Source organism: Tigriopus californicus, chromosome 3 (genome assembly GCF_007210705.1).
Source record: "Tigriopus californicus strain San Diego chromosome 3, Tcal_SD_v2.1, whole genome shotgun sequence".
Classification (NCBI taxonomy): domain Eukaryota; kingdom Metazoa; phylum Arthropoda; class Copepoda; order Harpacticoida; family Harpacticidae; genus Tigriopus; species Tigriopus californicus.
The window spans coordinates 55,819-82,504 of NC_081442.1; the positions used below are offsets into that span (position 1 = coordinate 55,819).

The 26,686-nt window shown below is 44.3% G+C and overlaps 3 protein-coding genes across 7 annotated transcripts; 2 read left to right on the forward strand and 1 right to left on the reverse strand.

Moving 5' to 3' along the window:
• The first annotated feature begins 634 nt into the window (after positions 1-634).
• Positions 635-7,917, forward strand: LOC131877332 (leucine-rich repeat-containing protein 18-like). 3 transcript variants are annotated; one of them, XM_059222953.1, is made up of 5 exons: positions 635-1,230; positions 1,377-1,546; positions 5,369-5,512; positions 6,269-6,436; positions 6,514-7,917. In XM_059222953.1, the coding sequence occupies exons 1-5, from the start codon at positions 1,130-1,132 to the stop codon at positions 6,675-6,677; spliced, it is 747 nt and encodes a 248-aa protein (XP_059078936.1). In that variant the 5' UTR covers positions 635-1,129; the 3' UTR covers positions 6,678-7,917. The 3 variants fall into 3 exon arrangements, with proteins under 3 accessions (XP_059078936.1, XP_059078938.1, XP_059078937.1); XM_059222955.1 differs by having other exon boundaries at positions 637-954; XM_059222954.1 differs by lacking the exons at positions 635-1,230; positions 1,377-1,546 and adding an exon at positions 3,440-3,813.
• Positions 7,918-9,600: 1,683 nt separating this feature from the next.
• Positions 9,601-18,086, reverse strand: LOC131877331 (arginine--tRNA ligase, cytoplasmic-like). Of its 3 annotated transcripts, none has more exons than XM_059222952.1 (6): positions 18,015-18,086; positions 13,358-13,573; positions 11,489-11,697; positions 11,136-11,418; positions 10,612-11,072; positions 9,601-10,523 (listed from the first exon to the last, which is right to left on the reverse strand). In XM_059222952.1, exons 2-6 carry the CDS (start codon positions 13,566-13,568, stop codon positions 9,654-9,656), a joined length of 2,034 nt encoding a protein of 677 aa, XP_059078935.1. In that variant the 5' UTR covers positions 13,569-13,573; positions 18,015-18,086; the 3' UTR covers positions 9,601-9,653. The 3 variants fall into 3 exon arrangements, with proteins under 3 accessions (XP_059078935.1, XP_059078934.1, XP_059078933.1); XM_059222951.1 differs by having other exon boundaries at positions 17,983-18,084; XM_059222950.1 differs by lacking the exon at positions 18,015-18,086 and adding an exon at positions 16,473-16,880.
• Positions 18,087-21,914: 3,828 nt separating this feature from the next.
• On the forward strand, positions 21,915-26,207 carry LOC131877817 (T-complex protein 1 subunit beta-like). The gene is made up of 7 exons (XM_059223617.1): positions 21,915-22,100; positions 22,606-22,785; positions 23,505-23,967; positions 24,231-24,563; positions 24,657-24,905; positions 25,007-25,210; positions 25,802-26,207. Exons 1-7 carry the CDS (start codon positions 22,098-22,100, stop codon positions 25,972-25,974), a joined length of 1,605 nt encoding a protein of 534 aa, XP_059079600.1. The 5' UTR covers positions 21,915-22,097; the 3' UTR covers positions 25,975-26,207.
• Positions 26,208-26,686: the final 479 nt, after the last annotated feature.

Genomic DNA, 26,686 nt, shown 5'->3' on the forward strand with positions numbered 1-26,686 from the left:
TTTAAAGGCCTTCACGACCCTGTAATCGGTTGCCCTGGGGTACTTGAGCAAGCAGGCAATCTTTACTGGGCCATGTCCCGTGCGACCAAATTGAACGCTGAAAGGTTCTATTTTAGATTGTCAAAGCAAAATACTTGCCAATGAAAACTTGCAATCCTGTAATGAATGTACTTGCAAAGGATTATGCGTAAGATTCGAGGTCAAATCATATCCAACAGCACCATCTACTGAAGTGGGGTTGCTGCGGTCGATTTCGTTCGGTTTTTGGGAATGCGTTTCGCAATAGTGTTTTTCGTTTTGAAAGTAGAATACATGACCGACCAATAGTATTCCGTTCTCTGCTTTCATTTTCGAGTATTGGGTTATTAGCGCTGGCCTTGGGCTTGGACTTGACCCAATACTGTCAAGTTGAAATATAAAGGAATGGTGTATCCCTTTGTCAACAGCCACCACCACCTTCAATCAGAATCTACGGCGACGAGCTTGATTTCGCTCGTTGTTGTCTCCCAAGCTCTTTGTATTGAAATTATGTCGTACAGTTGTTGCTGGTGCTGCTGCTGTTGTTATTGTTGTTGTTGAGTAGAAGAGGTAGTGATGGGAAAATGCGTCTTAGCCTTTGAATCGAGTTGCGTGGTGCCCCACGAGTGATAATGACGCCCAAATGGCGATCGGGCGGAATGAACTGGACTTCCACCGTCCAATACGATCGATCCGGAGTGTGCTTTCTCGTGGAAAACCCGACTTCCCCCGAATCGAGATCTTTGTTGTTGGGCCCCTGAGGGGGCAAAAAGAGCTTTCTTTCTTCCAAAGACGACTGAGGACTGACGGACTCGCGGCAGTTTTCCGGAGTCACCTATATAAACAACCTGGGACGAGGATGTGCCAAATAGTCTTGTATCACATTCCCCAAAACACACATCTATCATCCCATTCGCATCTGAAGCTTTGAAGCAAGTAATAACACTATTGTCGATTGTGATTTCTGTAGTTTAGATATACCAAGAACGGCCTTAACGAGCGAGTGACTCGTAAGCAACCACGTGTCCGTGATCCATTCTTCGGTCGGGATTGCCAGTTTTTGTTGTTGTTGTTGTTGATGTTGTCGATCTGACTACTTAATTGACAATTCATGTCTGGGAAGGAGGTCCCCTTCAGCTTTGAAGATTTCAATTCCTTCATTAACTCGTTGTATTCGGTTGCCCTTCAACGCGAGTATTTATCACACCGCAGGTAAAATCATCGACCTCCCGCCCAACTTTGGCTCACCAACTCCTGAGACTGCATAGGGCCGAAAATGGGTCATGATCATACGATGAATGCAACATGTTTGTCCTCAAGCTCATTCTTTAGGTTCAAATTCGAATGTTACTTTCCAGCAATCGCCTGATCGAAATGGTGTTCGGACATATCGATGACTTAGAGGGGAGCCAAGAGGGCGCAACCCGCTTGCAAGCTCTCCGAGCCGCCAACTGCCTCAAGGTCTTGGGCAAAGGTGTAATTCGAGTGGTTCATCGGGTGGAAGAGGCCAGGGAAAGCTGCAAACTAGGTAAGATGACTTTACCTTTCGGCCCATCAGGGGAAATACATTGGGATGAAGTTTCCCTGTGAATGAATGGACTGACTACCACTGATAACACCAATGAGGCATTAATTAAGCTCAAATGTATCATTGCGCTCATGACTTGGTTGCCAAGCAGTTGGTCAATTCTTGAGAGAGTTGAGAATTGAGCAGACAAATCATCTGGGGAGATTGTGTTGTAAGCCCTAAAATACATCCACATCCACACGTCGTAAACGTTTTTACTTCGAGGCAATCTCACTTGCCTATGACGTAAATGAATCAGAATGGGCCCGAATTTGATCGCCCAAGGGGAACATGCCCAAGCCCTGATCTGGCGGCTCTGGATTTCACGTCATCTTTCCACTACCATAATACATGAGAAATGGGGAAACAAATCAAGTGGGGAAACCCCTTTGTTGCCGAATGACTTTCTTCGTGACATTTAAGAGAAACTGGGCTAAAGTTCAGTTTCTTGGCATTCGTTCAAATCGAGAATGCGTGTTTTCTTTGGATCAACTGACGATGAGTCCGTTCTATTGAGCATTGGGCATATCTTGCAACAGACAGACATGCACCATTGCTGAGAAATGGATTGCCAGTGAAGAAGGCATTAGGTTGGCTGCCCTTTCCGAGTGTATTGACTAAGAGGTTGACGTGCTTGCTCAGTAGCTCATTACACAGGCCCTTCCTTATCTGGACGTATCCTCCTGCACAAAGTCCCCCTCTGTTGTGCATAATCTGGCCACTCGAAAAGGGGCACATCGAGACTTCCTGTCCGTGGATTGAAATTTGAAATTGCCCTTGTTTGGTGTGCCAGTCAGTGAGTCAGTGAGTCAGTGAGTGAGAGAGTTTATTTGTTGGTCAGATCTATTGGTGGTGTTGTGTTGTGTAGGCCAGAGGGTGCTTATCTCGCTCATATTCACTGGCTCCCCCCTTTCGTTGTTCTTGTAGAACCAAGCCTAGCAAGATTAGAAAACGGAGAAGGGATTCGAGTAAGTTGGGGTATGTGTAGGAGGGCGACCTTACTAGACCTCTCGGGTTTCTGGGGCGCCTTACTGAACATGGAAACATCAACGGGGAAGAACTTGATGTTAATGCATGGGCTTGAAATAGTCCAATAACTGGGGGGCAAAATTGACAGCATAACGCGATACAACCCATGAGAATCATCGCCTGAGTCAATATTGTGTTCAATTGTACAAGGGAAAAAGGGATAAGCTCAGACATCCGCGAGTGTAATTGGGAATGAACTATCGATGCACAGTAAGTATAGTATGCACTTGTTGTTGATAATTGCCCGCCTTGGAACCGACGTGAACAGAGGCAAGAAATTACATGTCACCTTTATGCTTCTCCAATCTTCAAATGATTTACTTTGTCCCCTAGAAGACGTCTGATCTCCCCTTTGGTGCGTGACACATGGATGTTTGGCAACCTGAGTCGATCCGGATTTCGAATAGCGGAATCCCAGGCATACATAGTTCATTGTCCGTCTGGTAGCATTGCTTCTCTATCGTCGTCATCATCATCATCATCATCATCATCATCATCATTGTCGTGGTTGTGGTCGTGGTCGGTCTCTGCTCCGTCCGTTGACACGCCATGATTCAGTACATTTGTGGAGCAAGTTGGGAAATCATAGACCCCCCCTCACCCCCCCCCCCTCTTTTCCCTCGGCAGGCACACAGCAATTGCAGAGGTAACAGAGAAGGGGAGCAGTTTGGGAAGTATTCGTAGCAGCATGTGAAGTATAGAGTTAGTAGGATGTAGCAATAGTAGACTCCTCTCTCCAGAGCCTTGATGTCTCGTGTGTGTGCTTGAGTGCAAGTTGATTTGACACACGCTCTCACTCACTCACTCGCTCACTCACTCACTCTCACTGACTGACTCAGTCACTCACTCACTCACTCACATATACGCACACCTAGCAGGATTCGGGTGCACAGATGGTAAGAAGAGGACACTGAAGTGCAGGAATTAAAAAAAGTTTCTCATGGCACATTCAGTTCAGAAGGTGGTGGCAAGATGTGAACTTGCCATTGGCAGTGCTCCTTCTCCAGAGAAGGAGACTCAAGAGGGGGAAGGACAAAATCTCGGGTCCGGACCCAGTTCTTTTTCTTGCTCGCCATCATCAGCATCAGTATCAACAACTACTGGATTTGGAGCTAGGGCTGAAAGTGAGAATGAAGCCAGATCATCAGCATCAACATCATCATCATTATCCACGCAAGAAGGGGGCAAGGGCTTTTTAGGTAAGAGAACGAGTTTACAATTTGATCTATTGTGAGAGCTCTACTTGAGTGTTATCGGGACATGAAGATTTTGGCCCCCGATTGGTAACTGAATGGTTCTCAGAATCGAAGAGAGGGAATCAAGGAAGAAAATAACATGGAAGAAGCAGCACCCAGCAGATTCACATTTCGCCTTCTCGCCTGATTGCTGAGCTTGGTTCTTTGATCCTCTGGCTGGTTGGTTGGTTGGTTGGTTGGTTGGTTGGTTAGAAGACTCGTTGGTTGGTTTCTTCCTTGCTTGGCTAGCTAGGTAGGTGAAAGAAAAGTGAAAACTTTGGATGAAAGTTTCGTCTTCTCTCGTCGTGGCAGCAGTGGGGTAATGATCTTCATGATGGTCGTCACGGCAATCAAAAGGAAAGAAAGAACCAACTTGCATCTTAAGAAACTTGCGCCTATTCAATGCTCTGTGGTGAGCTGATGACTTTCAGGCATTTGTAGCTCCTTGGAGTACTTCAAGGGAACAATACCGAACGGAGAAAAGTGCAGAGGGTTGGTAGGATGTCTAGCGTTTTTTGTAGGTAAAACACATCTATGGGGGAGCAGTTTTGGCTCCCATTTGCTTGACCAGTCACTTGATCAATCGGCCAAGCAATAGGAAAGCTTTCCCTGAATCAAATTAAATCGAATGACTGGATTTTTAACTGGGAAAAGCTCGACTGGTTTCGCATTAACTGCTCTCACTTCGCGCATGATCTGACACCTGAACTTGCATTTAGGACCAATATTCTTCACTTTTGATTGCCTTGATGACTATGCGAGCTAGTGACTCTTTCCCTCTTACATAAGATAGACATTAATCAGGTTACCAACGGCCTCGATTGTCATTCCTGACAAAATACGTCCTACTTATTTTTTGCTTTCCTCACTTTTCGCCGGTTCCATTCTTTGGAGGGGGGATGTAGAAATCATACTTAAATTCCTTTGATCATTTTCAAAGTCATGAAAATAATTCTTTTTTACATTCATAGCCACGCGAATAATGGTATCACTTCAAAATTTGTTTCTGTGAAATGAATCCCACTTTTCAAAACAATCATTCATAGAGTGCAACATCAATAATAGGGTCTCTACCATCTCCTCTAGACCCCTGAAGCTCCCCCTAAGTTGCACACGTGGTTCCTTACACATGGCGAGGCATGGCTTCAAAATGACATCAATACTAATCATACATGCCAATTGCAACCGGGGTACAAAGATCAGCTCGACGAATGTTGCTGTTAATCATCGGCACTAGATTCTACCTTCTGCATTTTACTCCTTGGCTTTGTTATTTTGATTAAGAAAAGCTGCGTAGTAAGAAATCGGAGGAGTTTAACTTTCAACGGATTTGAAACTGTCTGACTAGTTTGCTCCTCCGGGTTAACCCCACCAATTGAAACATCTGTCAATGGCAAGCAACCAAAGAGCCACTTGTTTGTTCGTTCCCTGGCAAAAAAAATAAAAACCACCATTATCAATATGTATATTATTCACTCATGCTTCTTGAGTTTTGAGTTAACCCTCCTATCTCTTTCAGACCTTTCCAATTGCCAACTAATGCAAGTCCCTGATGCCGTATATTATATGCTCAGGAACACGCCCCTCATCGAGTGCAATCTCGCATTCAACGTCATCTCTAAGATTCCGCCCAAACTTCCGGCCAAATTTTCCTTCATTAAGAGTAAGTTGGTGTTACTTTGCAGAGAAGTGAATATTCAGTAGAAACTGTTAGTTTGCATTATTCAGAGACACAGACGGACAACAATGTCCTTTCCTTAGCCAGCCAAGTCATATACATGGATCTGCCGTTTTTGATAGACATACAACACGTAGCCGAGCCAAAACCAAGGCACATGTAAATATCATATCAATAATTGGTTTCCTTGTTCAGCACTCGATTACTCACTTCAAGAACAACAAAAAGTACTTGCAAGCTGAAACCTCTGTTGTTTTGACCTTTATCTTGACAATTCTCAAGCCCAATGACTTTGTGCTTTGTTTTATGTAAGTACCATACTAATGAGCGAGTTCGTTCAAAAGGTCTAAAGTAACACGTGTCTGACAATAAATGAAGAACGTCCCACTAACTGCACAATTACCAGAAATTTGGGCCAAAGTTGCTCCCACTAGGCTTGGGTTTTTGCGTATTTCGACTCTTCGTGATTGGCTGTGGGCCAATTTGACAGTAGGAAGAGAGAGAATCGTTTTTTGTTACGAAGGCCGGGGACGACGGGAAAATCCCTGACGTGCTTCCTTGTCCTTTCAAAGGACAGGAACAAGGCGAAATACCACCACTGCGTCGTTGTCAAGGTCGTGTTTCCTAGTGTTTCCCTGATACTCGAATATGCCGGACATCCTCGACCAGTCCGATGGGACATCAATTTGACAATTTAACTTGAAGCTCTAGCCCGGACTCATTGATTCTCATCTCTTCCAGAACTGAACCTGTCCCATAATCGATTGTCCGCTTTGCCAGATGAGATCCGAGAACTCACTCAATTGGAAATGGTGGACATTTCGAGCAACTCGTTCCTCTCACTTCCAGCGTGCCTCTTTGCCACACCAAAACTGGCGGAAATCCGGGCTCAAAAGAACTTCATCACTGGTCAGTGTTGAGACATTGAGGGCTGTGTGGCCAGACTTTTGGGCCATTGTACTAATCAAATTGGCTTTGGGTTCTAGATGTTGATGCCGATGCCGTCAGTTCTTCTCCCAAATTGGAGCAACTGAACTTAAAGGAGAACCCTTTATCTCGATCCACAGAGGAGAGCTTGTCCAAGATTTCCCAGATCAACATCGTCCTCACCAAGAGAGAGTTGGAGGAATGGGAAGATTTGACGGTCTAAGCAAAGAAGATATCCTCAGCCTACCCTTTTCGCCACCTTCAATTACTCTGATTCGAGGCCTGGATCTCTTCTTCAAGATAGAAAATCCTGAGGGCTCTCCACCTACACAAAATGAGATTCTTACAGTGCCAAAATGAATGAATGAACGAACGAAGGCAATACATGTCCCGCGAATGGATGGTGTGGATGGAGTTTGGGATCACTTTGTTGGCGATGAAGTGATTCTGAGGAATCGCGGACGTGAAGTTGTCTCTCTCCTCCTCTCTTTCTTTCTATCCTGTCTGTGATGACGAATTTCATGATTGATAGAAGATCTATTTGTATACGTGTTGCATCTATGTCCATTTCTCCGGTTCCTAATTCTTTATATTTAAATAACGCCACTTACCTAGATGTAAAAACACCCCTCAAAAAACGAGTACATGTGTCGATTCCTTCCCTTCCATGATGGCCAGTCTTATTTGATCAAGCCCAATTCCTTGATTCCTTCTCTATTTTCAACTATATTTACTATATTTATGTCCTGTTTACCTTCTATAAAACGTGTCCCGTTTTCTTATGCAAGAAATTAGCATAATTTGGATGAGTCATCTAGTCAGGTGGTGAATATTAATCGTAATACTTATTTTCAGAGTTGCAAATGCAAATTTCTGTCTTCCCCTCTTGCCTTACTATATGATTTCATGGATTCATTCCTCTTCCTTTGTTCTTGAGACCACCGATAAGCCACATAAAATTCCCAAATGATGAATAGCGTAGAGGTCTCTAATCCCAAATTCGCATTTTGAATGCCCTTTCTTACATTGATCCTGTAGTTAGCTCTCTTAGTTTTTGCCATTTTCTAAGCCCGCCTTTTCGCACAAATTGTTTGAGCTTTCCCCCCAGACAAGCTAACAAGTATTCTTTTGAACCAACAAGCACCTTACCAAAACAACCGGCCTTTTGTACTTATAAGAAAACCTAGTTGGAAATTATTGAATCATGCTAGAAATTTGTAATAAAAACTAAAATCAAAAAATCCACCTCTCGTGTTTGAAACTGCTGGGCCGTTAGAACCCAAAAATTGTACTTGTATTTTCTTTGAAACTGAAGGGCGAGATATGAAACATGGTTCTGTATCTGAACCCACTGCTGAGGTTACAGATCTGACTTGAGATATGTTCAACAAAAAAACTCAATTTTTTTGATTGTTTTTGTTTTGTTCGGCAATGTTCGATCAGAGCATCAATTTGTTATTGGAGTCCGACCGTTGTTTTTATTCTCTCAATGTTTACAGATTTCTAACCGATCTTTGGAAATTACTTTACAGCAAGTCACGGCACGTTTGACAACAGATTAACAGGTACCCTGTCAACTTTGACATTTTTAGGTAAGACCAGTCAGACAGTCCATGAGCCATTCATGATAATTCAATCCAGATACAGTCAGAATCGGATTTAAGAACATCGGATATAATCGCAAATCGGATGTAAGAGCAGGATTATGAATCCCCGAATCAAATTATATTGACTCCTTTAAGTAGCAGCTGAATGATGATATCAACATAAATTTTGGGAGGTCACTAGGGCACTTTCCAAACAATGGAGGTAGTAAAACCCCAAGATAGAATGCACAATATTGGACAAAAACCATTTCTAAGGTTTCAAAATGGTTTCTGCAAAAACAGAAAGTTCTAAAAAGTAAAAATAAGTCGAAAAATGGCTTTTTTTAAAGCTAAAACGTTACTATTAAGCATGTTAATGAGCAATTCTGTGACAAGTAATACAAAGCAATGCTAAATGAACCATTCATTTTATGGATAGATGAACTGGAACTCTGATATAATCGTTAACCAAGAACTGTGAAGCTTCAAAAGAGCAAGTAACTTCCCCAAATTTGACGGTGACGTTATTTTCCTTTCCTGTTTCAATGTCCCAATAGTAAAGTATAGTAAATTAGCATCGGATATAAGAGCACAAAATTTTGGGCCACATCGGATATAAGAGCAGAATTGAAGGCGGCAAAATAGTTTTTTATTTCCCGCACTCCATAATGAATTTTTCGATGGAAACTGGTTGTGCCATTTTATAAAAGCAAGTTTTCAGCCGCTTTCTCATAAAAACAAACACAGTCATACATAATGGCTTCTGCCAAGAGAAACACTTTTTCCATCAAGGAGAAGCAAAAGCTCCTTGTCAAGTTTGACAAGCTGTCCAAAATTAGCCTGACCGAAGCTGGCACAGAGTTAGGAGTCAAACGTGCTTCCTTTGGAAAACTCTTGGGGTTTTTTTTTTCAAACTTCATAACCAGTTCGTAATTCTGTGACAAATTAACCACGTATTTGGCGCGTAAACATGCAGCCAACATACTGCCCTCCTTGAATTTTGTTCCATTTTTCTCGATTTTTATGGCTGCATTTTGTTTGGACAGTAAAACTACATCAAGTTACAGCATAAAAATATGTTCTCTGTCATCAGTTTTGTCTCTGGAGCCGCGGAAATAGAGCATCGGATATAAGAGCAGACATTCACGGCCCCAAAGCTGCTCTTACATCCGATTTTTACTGCATCTATGTCATTTAGATAATTGAGCACTAGTACATTAATATTTGTTACTTTGTCAAATGCTTTAGTGACGTCGAGATGTATCATACACACCATCGTACTTTATGCCGATAAATTGATTACGTAAATGAGTTTGGAACTCATGCTGTTAGTTAGGAAAACTATCTTTACCCTCTAATGTTTTTTGTGGGAAACATTATTCGACGTTATGATAGACTTTACCTAAGTTACACATAGATGTCTACAGTATATGACCATTATTGATTGGACTTCCCTGCTTTTACATTTGAGCATTGTAAGAACCAAATGTTTGAGCCCTGTCCCAATTTACATTGAAAACAACAGGAGGCTCAACAACCTGAATCTACGAAGCGAAGCAGTTACTGGGATATTTCACCTTTATTGTGGATCATTTGAATTTGTGTCCCCGTTTTCACATCTTCTGAACGGGCTGAAGACCGAGGATCTCAAAACACTTGGCCAGGATTTGAGCGGTGGCGTCGCAGAGCATAATTCGTCCCATGTTCACTTTGACCACCTGACCGGTGGCTTTGTCTTTTTCCACGCAATAGCAAGCATCGTAGAACTCGGTGAAGGTCGTGGCCACTTCGTACATGAACTCGCACAACGTGTGCAAGAACAGCTCATCGGCAATCTTTAAGATGATCTCGGGAAAGCGGGTCAGCAGCTTGCCCAACTTGAGCTCCTTCTCGTGTTCCAAGGAGACCGTTTCCGTAGAGCGAGCCTGAGCCACATCTTGGGCACTTAGATTGGCGGCTCGCCCGATGGAGCAGATCCGCGTGTATGCATAAAGCATGTACACAGCCGTGTTCCCCTTGTCCTCGAGCATCTTGTCGAAGGAGAACACGTACTCGTGGTTGCGGTTGTGTGACAGATCCGCATACTTGATGCAACCGTATGCAATCGAGTTCTGGGCCAGGCGAAGCTCCTCGGGCGTCAGACTTTTTTCGCGCTCCTTCTCGGTCAACTTGTCGAGTGCGCGTTTGAGACCCTCGTCCAGCAGATCCACCAATCGAACCGTTTCACCGGAGCGCGTCTTGAATTTCTTCTTGTCCTCGCCTAAAACCACGCCGAAGCCCACGTGATCCACGCGAGTTTGGGGAGTGAGGATACCGGCTTTTCGAGCACAATCGAAAATGGCCTGAAAATGGGTGGCCTGGCCGGCGTCGGTCAAGTAGATGATCCAATCCGCCTTTTCCTCGTTGATGCGTTGATAGAGTGCGGCCATGTCCGAGGTATCGTAGGTGTAACCGCCGTCTGATTTGACCACCGTCAGAGGGAGCTGAAACGGATAAAAGTCACTCATTGTCCGGATCTCAAACCAAGATGCCCTGCCTATCAGTTTCTGTCAATCCCGAAAGTGCTCATACCGGACAAGAGTTGCCGAACATAATCTTCCGGCCGTCGTCTTCCTCCAGAAGGGATTTGTCGGTTAAGAACTTGACGATATCATTCATGCGGTCTTGGTAGAAGGACTCGCCGCGTTCCTGTAGATTCTTGACATTCAATCGGGCATACACCTTTTGGAACTCCTCCCTGGACACGTCACAGATCTGGTTCCAACCTTTGAGGTGGACTTCATCGTGGGACTGCAGCTTCACGACAGCCTCATAAGCGCGTTTTTTGAATTCCGGATCTTCATCGAAACGCTTCTTCGACTCCTTGTAGAAGGCCTGAAGATCGCCAATGGGCGGCGAGTTAGTCACGAAATCCGGGAATCGGTCCTTCAAGTGAGCAATGAGCATCCCGAACTGGGTCCCCCAATCGCCGATGTGATTGAGCCGCAGGACATCGTGGCCCAAGAAATCCATCAAATTCGCCGTTGAGTCGCCTAGAAGAACAACCGTGGGATGTCATGTATCTCAAATCTGATTCGATATCGATTTCGGCTTACCAATGATGGTGGACCTCAGATGACCCACATGCATTTCTTTGGCCACATTCGGCGATGAGAAATCGACCACGACCCGTTTTCGGCCGTCCGGGTTTTGAGGTGGGCGGACTCCGAACTTCAGAATGTGATTCACTTGCTCCTCGATAAAACTTCGTTTCAGGTAAATGTTCACAAATCCGGGCCCAGCCACTTCCACCTTGTCAACCAGTTTGTTTTTCACCTCTGGCAGTTGGGCCACGATCTGGTTAGCAATCTCTCGGGGCGCCATTTTCACCCCCTGTGCCTGAATAAGAGGTATCCAACGAATGTCTGACTGTCCGTAGCTACGCTTAAGAGGATCCCAATGGCCTTACCTTCAAGAGGCCCACAATGGGGAGAGCCCCATTGAATTGGTAGTCTCCGCCCTTGGTTGAAACCGACACGGGACAAGGAGGGTCGACAATGGCGGGAAAGGCCTGACTGGTGGCCACTTTGAAGAGTCCAATTAAGGTGTTCAAGATGCTTTTCATCCTGTCCTTGGGTGGGGCATCTGCTTGGATTTTGGGCGTTTTAGCACAGTCACCTGAGGGCAAGCAGGCAAAGCTCACGATGATGATGAATGTGAAATTTTAGTGATGAAATCATGAGATTGATAGTGACATTATACATTGCGTTCCTTTTTTACTTCAATCGCATGTTCGATCGTCCAATTCATTTCCGATAGGCATTGTCATAATCCGTATCAGATTGGTTCTCCGTCTGTGCGTGTGGTTAGCGTCTAGAAGTTTCCTTGAGCAAGGTCGGGGAGGAGAATCGAACCAGGGAACTCTCTCATGTTAGGAAACTGCGCTAACCACTACACCACGTCTCCTCCCTCAGAAGGGTTGATCTTAGATGCTATCTAAAAATTTGTCTAACTATAAAGTGTAACTTGAAAGATGCTTCCGGATCAACAACGCCTACGTATTCCTTACAAACAACTGGAGGGTAGCAAAAAAAGGGTATACTCATCAAATTTACAAAGATATTAATAGTTTCGGAGTGACAGCCGTAAATTGGTTCAAAAGCTATTGAAGCAATAGTAAACAAGCTACTTGGGTTGAGGACACTACATTTAAGGTAGAAACAGTACTCTGTGGAGTACCCCAAGGATCAATACTTGGACCGCTCCTTTTCTTAATTTATATAAATGGCCTGGCAAACATTAGTGATGGTGTAAAATGTATATTTCCAGACAATACCACACTTCAGATGTTTTCAAAATTTTCTGAAAGACTTAAAAGTAAAGGCAAATTCAGAACTACAGATTGTAGCACGTTGGTTCCGTGTTAATCGTCTCAACATCCATCCGGAATACACGAAGCTTATTGTAGTGAAGCTGTTTTCAAATGCAACAGATCCAAATGGAAGCAAGCTTTATCTGCAAATTGGCAATGAACCGATCAGTTAGTGTGTCAGGGCATTTCCTATTATGAATGAAGCTTCTTATCCAATCGAGAATCTTGCCTTGGATACCAATCAAAATGCTTAATTGAAGAGAAACTAAAAGTTGAATCTTCCGCTAAGCCAGATGGAGACCTCGACATGCTTTTTTTTCTTCAACGAATTTAGTTCACTCTGATAAATGTGTAACATTTCCAAAATTGTTTGTCAAAATTGTTTGTCAAAATTGTTTGTCAAAATGTACATCATCTCGTGTAGTGATGTGTTTCAATCCGGAAGGTCAGTTTTTAGATTAAAGGACCTCGGTTAGGGCTCCCATCACAAGCTAAATAGAGTACAATATCGAAATAAAAACTACTTCAATGAGTGGCAAAACGCGACCTTGCCGTTCTAGGTCTCGGAACCAGGGCTGCTTTAAAACTCGTTCCTGATCCTGGGTCTTCATTTCTCTACCCTTTTCCGTTGGAATGGGAGCCCTACCAGAGGTTCTTCAAGCTAAATAGCTGATTTAGTTGATTTCGTGTGAATACATCTTAACAAGGCCTTCGGGAATTGCCATTAAAAAAATATACTATGTGACACTTTCTCATTCATAAATTGAATGAGCTTATCATATCTTATTCCATGTTCAGAACCTAAACTTTAATTGAAGATGGGACCAAACTAAACGTAATCCCATGCAGGGACTCTAAAGAGATTGTAGAGAGCTTTAGTGTCCTTGTCCCATGTAAACAAACCACAAAAGACCATCATCAATGGTGCAATGACATCATTTTATTCATCAGAATAACCTATCTCACCCATTTGTTCAGCATTGGCCGTGGCTCGTTTCAAGATCCCCAATCGATATTTGAGTTTGGCGTTTTCTTGCCGAAGCTTTTCGAGCTCCTCCGGGACTTTAGCCTTGGCCGCCAGATCCATCCTCTGAAGAATCTCCAGCTCCTCAAAGAGTTTCTCCACTTCAACCTCGGCTTGTTGAGCGCGTTTTACGAAGGTTTCAATCTCAGCCATGCTTTCTGAAAGAAAACAAAAATTGCATCAACATGAATCAATCTCATCAAGCATAAATAGAGTGGAAAAGGCAAGAAAAAACACTAAACAACTTGCTTCATCCGGGTCTCATCCACAATGAAGAAATAGACTGACAGTGTTCGAGAGATCTCCAACGTATTTATTCATCTTTTTTTAGCAATGGCATACTCCGAAGTCAAATTCGAATGACGACCATTATCTTTGAAATTGAACAAAATCCCAAGTCAGTGGGATGAAGGTGGGCAAGTGAGAACGAGATTGAGAACCATTTGAACGACTGTCAGTAGAGAAGTTATCACGATTGGTTAAACCAGAAACACAACAGTTTTGCTCGAAGGCGGTTTATGGCAGAAGGGGCAAATGTGGATCTTGTTTGAGCAGTCATCACAACAGAAAAGATGGAGACACGGTTGGAACAAGACGTTGGCTCCCGAAGTGTAGCACAGGATGCACATTTTCTCTTGGGATTCCCCAAGATTGACCAACTTCTGGGACAGATCGCCACACAGGGATTCCGCCTGGCCCAAGGAGTCATGCAATCGGCGCAATGCTTGGCGCGATTTCCATCCGTCCGCTAGAGCGCAGCCCAATGTCAAAATCAAAATCAGCCCACCGGACCAGGCCACACCTTCATAGATCCACGAGGGTGAAGGTGCCGATCCCTCGGGCGGGTCCATTCCTTTTGCCGTGGCCGCCCATTGGGGATAGAACATGGCCCTGACTTGACTGGCCATGGAGTGGGACAGCCAAATGACCACGTACGTGTACAGCCACACGCTGATCTCGCAAAACGTGCCCCAAAGATTGGCCCAGGCAATCATGGTGGAAGACTCCCCCCAGACCCTTGGGCCAAGCACTAACTGGGCCTTGATAGCTGGGAAGGATTTGTTGGCGGTCAGTTCGCTTTTCGAGTTGTCGCTTGTTTAGAAGGACCTGTCATTCACCTTCACGGAGCCATAAGATGCCTGCCGGCATGCTAAAGATCCATGTCAAGAATCTTGTATGCATTAATCCATGGAATGGAGTCGTAGGTGGATAGACGATTGCATGATGTAGGCAGAAACGCAAACGAGAGAGAGACTACGGCACTAGGGGAGGGAACTAACAATCAAGGCTCACACGAGTGACGTCTGTTTGAACAAGTTGAAACAAGTGGAGTCGATCATCACTGGATGGACATTCATTAGGCCAGTGCCTCCGTATCTTATGCTTTTGGCTCAAGTTGGCGCGGAAAAATGGCACCCTTCTCACAGGAGAGGGTGGTTGAAAAGGCCGAAGTTTCGAGGGAAATAACAATTTGGCACTTGGAACAACTTTGTTTCATTCTTTTAAGAGAGATGAAGGAGTAAGAAAATGAAAACAAATTGGTATTTGGAAAAAAAAAGTTCAGATCTATTTGATCACAACAGAGTGATATGAAAACTGATGGTCCGGTTTTCAACACCTTGAGCTTCATAACTGAAGTGAAATGCCAAAACAAATGTTTTTATTTATTTTTTCCGACCGAACTAGCAAAATGTTGCATTTTTGTAGCTTTATCTCAAAAAAGCGCAAACTTGTTAGAGAACAATTAAAAGTGCACGATGTTGAACAAGCTCTGAATATTCTAGAAAATCAATGTGGTCCCACTGCAATTCCCAATTCCCCTGCAATTTCTAATGAATTGTATTGAACTCAAATCAAGTGAAGGCATAAATAAAAATACCGTTGATATTTGCATCGAATTGTTTGTTTTGAAACAAGATCCGTTATGCGAATCGAACTAAGGCGCTCTCTCACTTTAGGAAACTATGCTACCCACTCATGATCTCCTCATTAGGTTGCCATTTTTGTGAATCTTGCCCTTTTCGGCAACTTTTTGCCTTTTTCTCCTCCACTCTTTTTGATACATTACAAGAATTCTTTCAGTATGATTGGGGCTTTCGGTTTGTTTTAGTGAGGGAGATTGACTAGAAGTGACACTTTAAATTTGGTATTGTCTTTGTTCTAAAACAAGTCATTCCTAGGAAAATTGGTATCACAATCGCCCTCTTGGACGAAAGTTGAAATATACCCTCAGTTCTGCAAAAAACATTCACTTGTGTTGAAAATTCATACCTAGGCTTCAAATTATCTTACGCAAAACTGGTTGCCAAGCACGCTCATTAACTTGGCTATGATTGGAATTAATGCTTTCGCAGAGAGCCTCGGCATCCATGAATTCATTCATCCTTTGAGAGACGATCGACAAACAGTCGTGGCCAACCATCTGGCATATCCTTTCCACGCCAAAATGAAGCATTTAGGCAACGGTGATTTTGGAAAGGTCCACAATTTTGTTACAAATGTGGGCTTGAAATTCATTTCGATTTTTCGAGTCATGGACAATCTCACGTGGCGATACCAATTGACTCACAGAACAACCTTTTATTCACCTTTCCTGATTCTGACCTTCTTGACCAAATGTGTACATGACATTAGCTTCCGGTACAAACATGAGTATTCCAGCAATGAAATATGCATTGAAACCGGGATTTGCTTTCAGTAGAGCAGGCATACTTCTTTTGCTGGGGATGGGGACCAGGCCTTTTGCCATGATGTTCTTTAAACACCTCTCTTCAAAAGACTCGTTCATATCAATAGTACATATATAACATCCTATTTAGGGACGAACCCCGGCACTACCCTGACACTATGACATGATGAACACTTTTCGTCTCGTCTGAACAGGCTGTTTGCAATATGGACACTTGGTCAAATGAACCGAACACGATTGGCACGCGAATAGGTGAAGGCAGGGGATAAATAACATGTCCGCGGGGGCGGCATAACACATGGTACATTCCCGGCTCTGGGCTTGACTGGCTTGACTCTTGATCCGAACTTCATGGTGGAGATCCTTACTGGTCTTTTCGTTCCGCCGCAACCTCGCCGTCAACGAAGCCACTTTTTGACGCAGGCGAACACATTCAAAGAGAGACCAAAATGTGATCCAGACCAAAGGTAAGCCCACCGTGACCCCGACCACACTTTGAGCAATCCTCGACGACCCTACTATTGGCCAGGTCGTGGTCTCAGGGGCCAAAGATAAAGAGTCCGGATAGAAGGACACTCTGAGCGAGCTCACTCCAAGATGCAGAACCCAAAGTGACCCGGTCATGCCAAACCACATGGCGGATTCGGTCACATAACCCCAGAACTTGGTGCGGCCCATGTTGAGGCACCCAATCAATCCATTGACTAATCATGGGCTAGTTTGAGTCGGGCTTATCTCTGTCCTGGCAATAGGGGTTTTTAAACGTGGATTTAATTCAATCCAGCGCTACTTTAGCTAAAGAAGCTAGCTCAATGACAGGGACTCATGTTATCAGTTATCTGGGCATTCCTTTAGACTGATGATCACCCATTCAGGGCTCGTGTCGATCCACTGTAACCTTAACAGGAATGAATTAGTGGGGAAAATGGTCCAATCTCACTCTTGAAATTAACCATTGAAAGGTTAACCCGTTGTGGTGCCTCCAGTGGGTCGAGAGATATGAAGGCCAATGAACGTGATCTTTCAAGTAAAGAGTCCTGCGGATGATTAACAGCTTGTATGCCTTGAAGTGGTTGGAAAATGTTCGGAAAACCCTACTCAGTCATTCACCTTCACGGTCTATTTCAAATGCACAAGTTGAAATACAGTTCACAGCCCATAAATTAGCTATCTATCATTTATTACGGATCGTAATCTCATTCATTGTTGCGCATGTGATCTTCAAGAGGCCAGAAAGACTTTCTTGCGGGAATCGATGCGGTTTCGGCAAATAGGGCAAGCCAAGCATCGCTGAGCGCAACGACCGCAAGTGGCGATATGGCCGCAAGGATTGAAGAGCACCTCTAAAGGGTCATCCAAGCAGATGCTACATACGCCTGATCCGTTCTGCGGCTCATCCGACTTTCTCCGTTTGAGCCGGCGTAATACCGCTTGCAGATGATTATTCTCGGCGTGAGACTTTTCGGCCTCTTTGAAAAAGAAGAAGGCGGCCATAGTCGAAATCAGGAGAAACAACAGCTCCAGGACACGCCTAAGTCCCGAGACAACGGGCCGTGACTTGACCTGCTTTTGGGCCTGAGGTGTAGCACTCATAGTCTGTAGGGGAGGGTCAAGGGATGCTCTAAAGCAAAGATTCGCCAGAGGAACGAATTGGGCCTCGATCTAGGCCGATCTTCCTTGCTTGGTTCGTGACAAACTTCACAATCTTGTGCGAGTCAGCTGGTCTGATGGCATTGATAGCATTCTGCATCATGTGACTTAGTTCACCTAACGAGTTATGCCTCTTAAATCACCGATTGAGTTGGGCTCTTGGTCTGAATACAAGGTAATCGATGTAAGGCCAAGGGTCTTTCCATTACGACTTAGAACGGGGCTCACCTATCAATCCAATGTGTTGTTAAAAGACTTGCCTCGGTTTTGTATCTTGCGGCCTGATTCACGTGTCGTGCAGCGGACTGTAAACGGTAATCAGTGGTCTCCAAGAGCCAGCTTAAAAGGTTGCGTGAGTTTTTAAAAACTTGCGCGAATAATAATCGTTTTACTGATATATTGAATTGAGACTTAGAAGTTTGTATACGCACGAGTACATTTAGCACGATTGGCAAACTCTCAAAGTCATTGTCAAAAGGCTAACTCTCCGACATGCCTGAATTTCGGGATTGATAGAGTTCCATGGATTTAAAACTTTGAGAGGGGAAGCACCACACGCATACCAGGGAGGGTACCAATGGTATTTTTATATGCACTTCTAAGCAGTCTTATGCACGGCTGAGAACTTGACCAGAGTCAGTCTGATCCTAATCAGGTCACACCGTAGCCTGCACACCTGGAGAGACGCGAGACGCAGACTGTCAAGACGTTGTGGATAATCATGTCCTCTGACTCCTGACACAAAGCGTAAAAATTTCGGTTTCACCCAATAGCAATGATGTCCTTCTTGAAAGGACCTTTGAAAGCACGCTCAAAAGAAAAACTCACGCAACCTTTTAAGCTGCGTCTTGGAGAACACTGATTACCGTCTACAGCAGCGGACTCGGGTTTTACCTAGTTTTTACAGACAAAAAATCAGAGGTTGTGTGACTCTTGTTATCATCTTGAATTGACTGTATGGACTGGACTAGCTAAGTTTGGTTCCCGCCTGTCTTAGTCTAACCTTTTAATAAGCTATTTGGTGCAAAGAGAAATAACGCCCTGAGGTGTTTTTTTGGATAAGGTCCTTTATTATTGTCTCATCTTTTGATTCCCATCAGGCTAAAATAGCCTTATTAAGTGTCAAGGGAAGCATGGAAGTGCCCCTTGATGGAGCTTAATCTACCTCATCAAATCATAAGGAGCACCTTTGATCTTCCCCTTTGTTCAAATTTATGCACCTAAGCCATAAAAAACTAGCGTCAGTTTCAATATTTCTGTCAAAATTTGAAGAGGCAGTTTAACCATTGTGTTGGTTGCCTTACTAGTAAGACAAGAAGGGCACGGTGATCATCCTCAAGCTAATATGATTTTTCATGGGCTTTTCTAACCGCAACAGGGAATGTAATCCTCGGTACTATTAAAATGAAAGGTTATAATTCTACCTTTCAATCTTTATGTGATATTTCCTCTAACAACGAATTTGAGTTGGCAGACCGAGCTAGTCCTTGAATGAAGGATTGATCTGGAATGCTATCTAAAAATTTGTCCAAGTCTGACTTGAAAGATGCTAACGGATTAACACGTATTACCTACGAATATTAGAGGGAAGCAAATTAAACAAATAAGGAGCCCGAGAAAGAGGAGAACTGGACTTCATTGTTTTAACTAACCTGGATTCTCGAGGGCTTGAAGGTGCTCTCGAAACGCACAATAAGGCTCTACCGTAGATCTGAGTAGGTTGCGTGAGCCAAAAATGTCATTGTTCCGTGGTGGTTTCGATCTCTGTCAAGATCTTTTTTTTATGTCGTGTTCCAATCATATGCATAACCTGTTTAATGAAGAACGGCTTACAGGCATAATTCTTAAAAGGTGGGTGTCTAGTTATCACTGAAAAATCTCAACTTTGTTAGTAAGTTTAAACTTTTTTTTTGTAAAAATCAATCACCAAACTTTGGGTTTATTTTAATGTGTCAATTTTCCATAAATCTGATTTATATATCAATAGATTTTAAATTCTTCCCCTAAAGGCACTTGCGGCAAGCAATACGTTTGCGAATGAAATCATTAACATTGTAGGATTGAAGTAGCTCCCAAACATATCCTTGCTTTCATCCAGAATCAATTGCTCAACAATTAGTACGCAAAACCAATTGTTAAAATTTAGGTAAGCAAAAGGAAGCTTGCTTTTTATTAATAGTGCCCAATACATTTACTCAAACCTTCTTTTGCTCAAAGAGTGCAGAGTCTATATTTAAGGAAAGATAAGGTTCTTTTTAATTCATTACCAAGGAAGTTCACCCAAATTGTAAGTGGATGGAAGAGCACCTTGCGCTCTCTGTACTTAATCTTATTCATTTTGATCTTAGAGGAAAATGTTTAGACCACATAACGCGACGAATAGACAAAATTAACTCCAAGCCAAATAGTAAGGATGAACCACACATTTCAAAGTCTTGGAATGATATATACAAATCAAACCACAGACAAATATCGTATTCTCATTGATGTCATCCTTGGAGAATATCTCAATCAAGACAATGAAAGCGGAAATGAATAATGAAATCACATTTTGGAGGGAGGTCACAAAACCAATTTGCAAAGAAAGTGAGGATATCAAAAAGCAAAGAGACCAAACAATACACTTCCAGTAGTAGATTTTGCCAAAAGAAAGTCCAAACCAATAAAATATCCAAAAGCAACCATTTTCCCTTTGGCAATATCTTTTTATGTATATTAATGAGTAGATGTCATACATTTTGCAAGGAAGGGATATTGTCTAAATTAGATGTTTTCAAAACTTTAAATTGCCAAAAACTCTAAAAGTGAGCCCATCTCCAAATAAATAATTTGTCATAAATTTATTAGATTTAAAAAACAAATGTTAAAGTTCCCATCTGCATACAAGTTCATCCAATTAAAATTGAAATTCAAAAGATAAATCAAAATTTAATACAATACTGAGTCAGATAGAAATATATTTGTTCAGTTCTTCATGCAAGCAGAAATACAGTTTTAGATTGAATGAAAAGGGATTTGATACCTGTTGGGGCGACATCCCTGGAGTTTGGATTTGCCGCCAAAACGATTACGATGTTGACTTTATTTTCCTCCTGTCCAGTTGTTTTTCCTTTTCCGGTCTCATGTTTATGTTTTATGTTCAAGAATGCCCCCACCTTACCACGTGCGTGACACTCGTCTGGGTTGATATAATATATGATTATTAATCTAAGACATCTTGTTGACAGTGAACTATTTGATAATTGAGTTCCTGCAGTTACAATACCATTTTAAGTAGAATCACGTTTATTGGGAAAGGAATAGAGAGATGAGATGATCACTCAATATGCATACTTGATATTCACATAATGATCCCTTATAAAACAGTTTACTTGTTTGATGGAAACTGATACATCCAGAGAGATATGAAATAAGATAATATATATATTTGCATAGTTTTGCCTTCAGTTTTGGGCTCAAATCAGTGTTTTTTTTATCAGCCGTTTTTCGACAATGTTTTCTTTTATTGATACACTGTTCCTGTACTATACATGAGACCTTAAATAACGGATCATCATCATCATCATCATGTTTTTAATGTTGTTAACCTTTGCAAGACTTTTGAATTTATAAGGTTTAATAAGGTTGATTTAATACTCAGGAACCAAGTTATGGTAAGTTGGAAGAGATATGAAAAAGATAAGAGGTAACGTAACGCGAGACTTAAACGGCTTCTAGCGAGGTTTCGGAGAGCTTTCCTCTCTACTCCTCCCGCACTCCATGCCTAATCCGCTTGGACCGCTTGGACAATGATCAGAAGAGCGTACGCGATGAGGCCGACCCGAAGGGCGTAGGTTGCGTGGTTCCTGAGAAATGCCATTGCGCTCTGTTGATTCCAGAAGGTTCCAAGTCTGGCCGGGCAAAGGTGACCAAATGAGGCGCCCTCATCGTTACCTCACCCGGAATGGTGGCTTACGGCTATCCTCATTCCAACGGTCATCCACACCCACACGGGCCCAATCAATGGATTAGACGGGTTGGCCTCCTCCACCGGTGTAATGTAAGCCGAGCCACATGAACATGGTACGTGTTTCGGCCTTCATGGCCACTCTCCTAGGTCGGATGGGGATTTTGGCTGGCTGTGGCTATTCAGTCACCCGCATTGGTCGCCCTCGCTGGATTGAGTCTGAGAGTGTGAGAGTGTGAGTCCGGCTTTTGTAGTTAAATCTGAACACACCTGGTGCCTCCTGCATTGGATTTGTTGGTTAGTGCTAGTTCCATTGCTTGAGCTAGTGATATCCCGCCCTACAGCGTTCTCGTTCCATTTCCACCCATTGAACGCCCCATCCTCATCCAACCTCATCATGGTAAATATGATCGCGGATCATCTTACCCGATATCATAGATATAGATATAGATATATTCAGAATATGATTCCTGACGGACGAACGGACCCGGTAGAAGGAAGTAGCTCATCAATCGGCCAGAGTTGGCATGCCTGGACACGCTCAAAAGCGCCAGGCTGAGGGTGTCAATGGGCGTGTCCACACCCTGAGCTGCTGATCACGGACCCGTTTCCTGTCCGTTGGGCAATTCGACACGTTTTTCGTTCCTTGTTTTTTGATGGATGGATTGTGGGTCACTGATGAGTCATGGATGGAGAGATCCATGAGATTAGTCTGAGAATGAGAATTGGCTGCGTGCATGATGGGCTGGCTGGCTCTCCATCCATCCATCCATCCATCCATCTATGTGAAGCCAATGAATAATGAATGACCAGTCATGTCATTCACTGAGATGAAATGAAGGCATAATCACTGGAATTTTGAACTCATGCATGCATCATGGGGTGGGTATTTTGGGGCCTTTCAGGTGTCTTTGAATCCTGTGCGCGTGTTGAAGCACGAGGCTGACGAGGAGAAGGCCGAAACGGCCCGTCTGTCCTCGTTCGTGGGGGCCATGGCCATCGGCGACCTCGTCAAGAGTACCCTGGGGCCCAAGGGCATGGACAAGATCCTCTGGGGCATGGGACGCAACGAAGGCGAAGTCCAGGTAAGTCGTCCAGGACATCATCACCCCTAATCGCACCTTGAGCATGACCAGCCCCGGCCGGCACCCAATCTTGGAACCATCATTCATCGGGGGTAAACGTGATTCGCCAACAATTAGTTGGCGGTGGTACTTTTTGTAACTTAACCTAACACGATATTGATAACCCTGAAAGTCTCGATCTAAACTTTTGAACATTTGGCCACGAATTTTAAAATGAGCACCGCCAACTAATCGGTGGAGAATGAAGTTTATCCTCCATCGGGACCTGGCCCGTTGAGGATCGGGTGGGCCCGCTGGCTGAGTATTGGCCAGTGGGTCCTCCACAATTTACTCTGACTGGGATCTTGGTCCTACTGGTGATCAGGGTTGGGACCGACGAGCCATTGGCGGCCCTGTCAATGGTTTATTCCGGTCACGATCAAGTAAATTGTCCCATTCGTTTCCAAATCCCCGCCCTCAAGGGTGCTTTTACCCAATTTCTCCCAGACCCCCCTCCCCCCCTTTTAAAGGGTTTATCAGTCCCTGAGGTCCCAGCTCTGACGAACCCATTGGGTTTGTCGATCCTGTCCAACTTATTGCCGGCCCTTTTTCCATTCTTTTCCACTTGATCGGCCCTCTCAAAGTCATGTCAAACCATTCGCCGGTTTTATGAATAAAGTTAGGTCAGCCCTTCCATTTTTTCTATCAAATGAACCTGGACTTGATGTGCCGGACTCTAGGTTACCAATGACGGTGCCACCATCCTCAAGGCCGTTGGCGTGGACAACCCGGCCGCCAAGGTCCTGGTCAACATGTCCCGCGTCCAAGACGATGAAGTGGGCGACGGCACCACCTCCGTCACCGTCCTGGCCTCGGAATTGATCCGCGAGGCGGAAAAGCTCATTGACATGCGCATTCACCCGCAGACCGTGGTGGCCGGATGGCGCCTGGCCTCCAAGGTGGCCTTAAACGCATTGGAAACGGCCGCACTCGATCACGGTTCGGATGCCGAAAAGTTCCGCGAGGATCTCATGAACATTGCCCGTACCACGCTCAGCTCCAAGATCTTGTCCCAACACAAGGACTTCTTCTCGAAGATGGCCGTGGATGCCGTGATGCGCTTGAAAAAGTCCGGCAACTTGGACGCCATTCAGATCATTAAAGTGCCCGGCGGCACCTTGGAGGAGTCCTTTTTAGACGAAGGTAAGTTCAATGCTGGGCACGCTTTCTTAGAACGGGCCAATTTATTGATTACATCCAAACGCCTTTCAGATGGTCAGTATCGATTGAGAGTGAGCTCATTGGGCATTAAATCACACTATAATACGACCCTAAAGCGCTGTATAAAGCGAAGTCGATATTGCCATCATTCATAACCATGCTAATCAACTGTTTGTGTGATCACTGATTATCAATGGTAGCGATCCAAGTGTTGGTTTCACTAATCATTTACAAATTCTCCGCAGGATTCCTCTTGGACAAGAAACCCGGTGTGCACCAACCTCAGAAAGTGGAAAAGGCCAAGATCCTGATCGCCAACACGCCCATGGACACGGACAAGATCAAGGTGTTCGGATCGCGGGTGCGCGTCGAGAATGTGGCCAAAGTGGCCGAGATCGAGGTGGCCGAGAAGGAGAAGATGAAGGACAAGGTGGACCAGATCTGTCAGCATGACATCAACGTGTTCGTCAACAGACAGCTCATCTACAACTACCCCGAGCAGCTCTTTGCCGACAAGGGAGTCATGGCCATTGAACACGCCGACTTTGACGGCATTGAACGCCTGGCTCTCGTCACAGGTACAGTGAATGCCCATGTGCTATCCCAATATTCCAAGAGCCTCCTTCATTTCGGATAATCTACGATATTGGAATATTATGTTGTTCTTCTAGGTGGCGAGATCGTGTCCACCTTCGGCAATCCAGAACTGGTCAAGGTCGGCAAATGTGATCTGATTGAACAGGTTCACATTGGAGACCACACGCTGCTGAAGTTCAGTGGAGTGCCTTTGGGCGAGGCCTGCTCGATCGTTCTTCGCGGAGCCACCGAGCAGATCATCAACGAGGCCGAGCGATCCCTTCACGACGCCCTCTGCGTGCTCACCTCCACCGTCAAAGAGACCCGAACCGTCTTCGGCGGAGGTAATTATGATCACGGATGATTGGTCGATCACATTACTATGAGTTATGTAATTAGGTCACCAAAGAGGCATACCACACAATAACTGAATTCAATTGATTAGGCTGCAGTGAAATGCTCATGGCCAATGCGGTGGAGAAGAAAGCGTCCGAGACGCCGGGAAAGGAGGCACGTGCCATGGAGGCGTTCGCCACTGCCTTGCGCCAACTGCCCTCGACCATCGCCGAGAATGGTGGCTTCGACGCCGCCCAACTCGTCTCCGAGCTCCGAGCCTTGCACACCCAAGGCAAAATCACTATGGGACTGGGTAAGTTGACTGATCGGGTTCTTCAATAAAAGTAAAAAAATGAAGTCGTGATTGAGGCGCGAAAAGAAGGAGGGAGAGCCAGCCCCGGGATTGAATAGACCACTTCAAAATAGATGCAGCCATTCGCTGAGGAGTTCAACCCCTTCAACCCAGGGTCGATCTAGAGCTTCTCCAGCCTATTTGAATTCGGTGATTGGTTGGTTCAAGGTCCAACTCCGTGGTTTATTAAACCAACTAGTCAATCGGAAACGCCCGGGAAATATGTTCAACATTCAAAACTGGCTTAAGAGTCGTTGAAAGAGCACTTCTTCGCATAGCAGGCTCAACGATTAATGATGTCCATAAGTTACCTCATATGAAAAAACACACGTCCTGAGTTGTTGCCTCTAAAGCTCATTATATTCACCTGGCCGGCAACGGAGCGGAAAGACTCGTTCACTTTGGTCGTTGCGAGAAACCGACACTCCTAATCGTTTCATTCAATATTGCACCAGCCGAATTGGATCACCATCGTTGTTGAGCCTGATTTACACTATCTGTAATATATAACCCTATTAGTTCCACTAATTGTCCCATGTTCCCTGATTTCAGACATGAACGCGGGCAGTGTGGGGGACATGGCTCAATTGGGCATCACTGAATCGTTCTCGGTGAAGCGACAAGTGCTGCTTTCGGCCTCGGAAGCCGCGGAGATGATCTTGCGCGTGGACGACATCATTCGGGCGGCGCCCAGGAAGCGAGTCCAAGACCGCGGTCATTGCTAGAGAGATCTGGAAAGAAGGACATAACAGCCCTTCAACCGCTCCCCAGAGACGCACGCCCGACACGGACACCGCGTGCGGTGGAGGAAACAAAATGCTCTGAATTCTTTCTTTTACTGTGTTCTGCTAACCCCATCACCACCAACCTCTCTTGAAGCTTAGGGGCGTGTTAACTGCCCCGAGTTTTCTATTTGATTCAATTTCTCCTTGAAGAAATAAAAAAGGCTTGACTAAAATTGTAAATCTTTATTTGAACGACTGCGTGAGCCCAAACAAAACATCATTATTTCAGGGTGTGTAAGAATGAGTTTGGAAAATAAACAAACCCCGTGGTTTGCGCTTTAATATTGGAGTACACGCGTGGGATTTTTGGTCCCAAAACGCTTTTTCCCATTGTTCTGTGATTATTGCTGAAACATTAAACGTCCCAACCCAGGATTTAGGGTCAATTGTAGTGACCGCAGAGGCTTAACGTGCGTTTTGAGAGCACCTTCAAGCCCTCGAGAATCCAGGCTAGTTAAAACAATGAAGTCACGGGCTTGTTCAAAAAATTCAAAATTGTTCAATTTGCTGCCCTCAAATATTCGTAGGGCTTATGTAGGCGTTGATCCAGTAGCAGGATTAAATTCAGACTTGGACAAGTTTTTGACTAAAGTTCCGGATCAACCTTATATTCAAGGATTAGCCAGATCAGCCAACTTCAATTCGTTGGTCG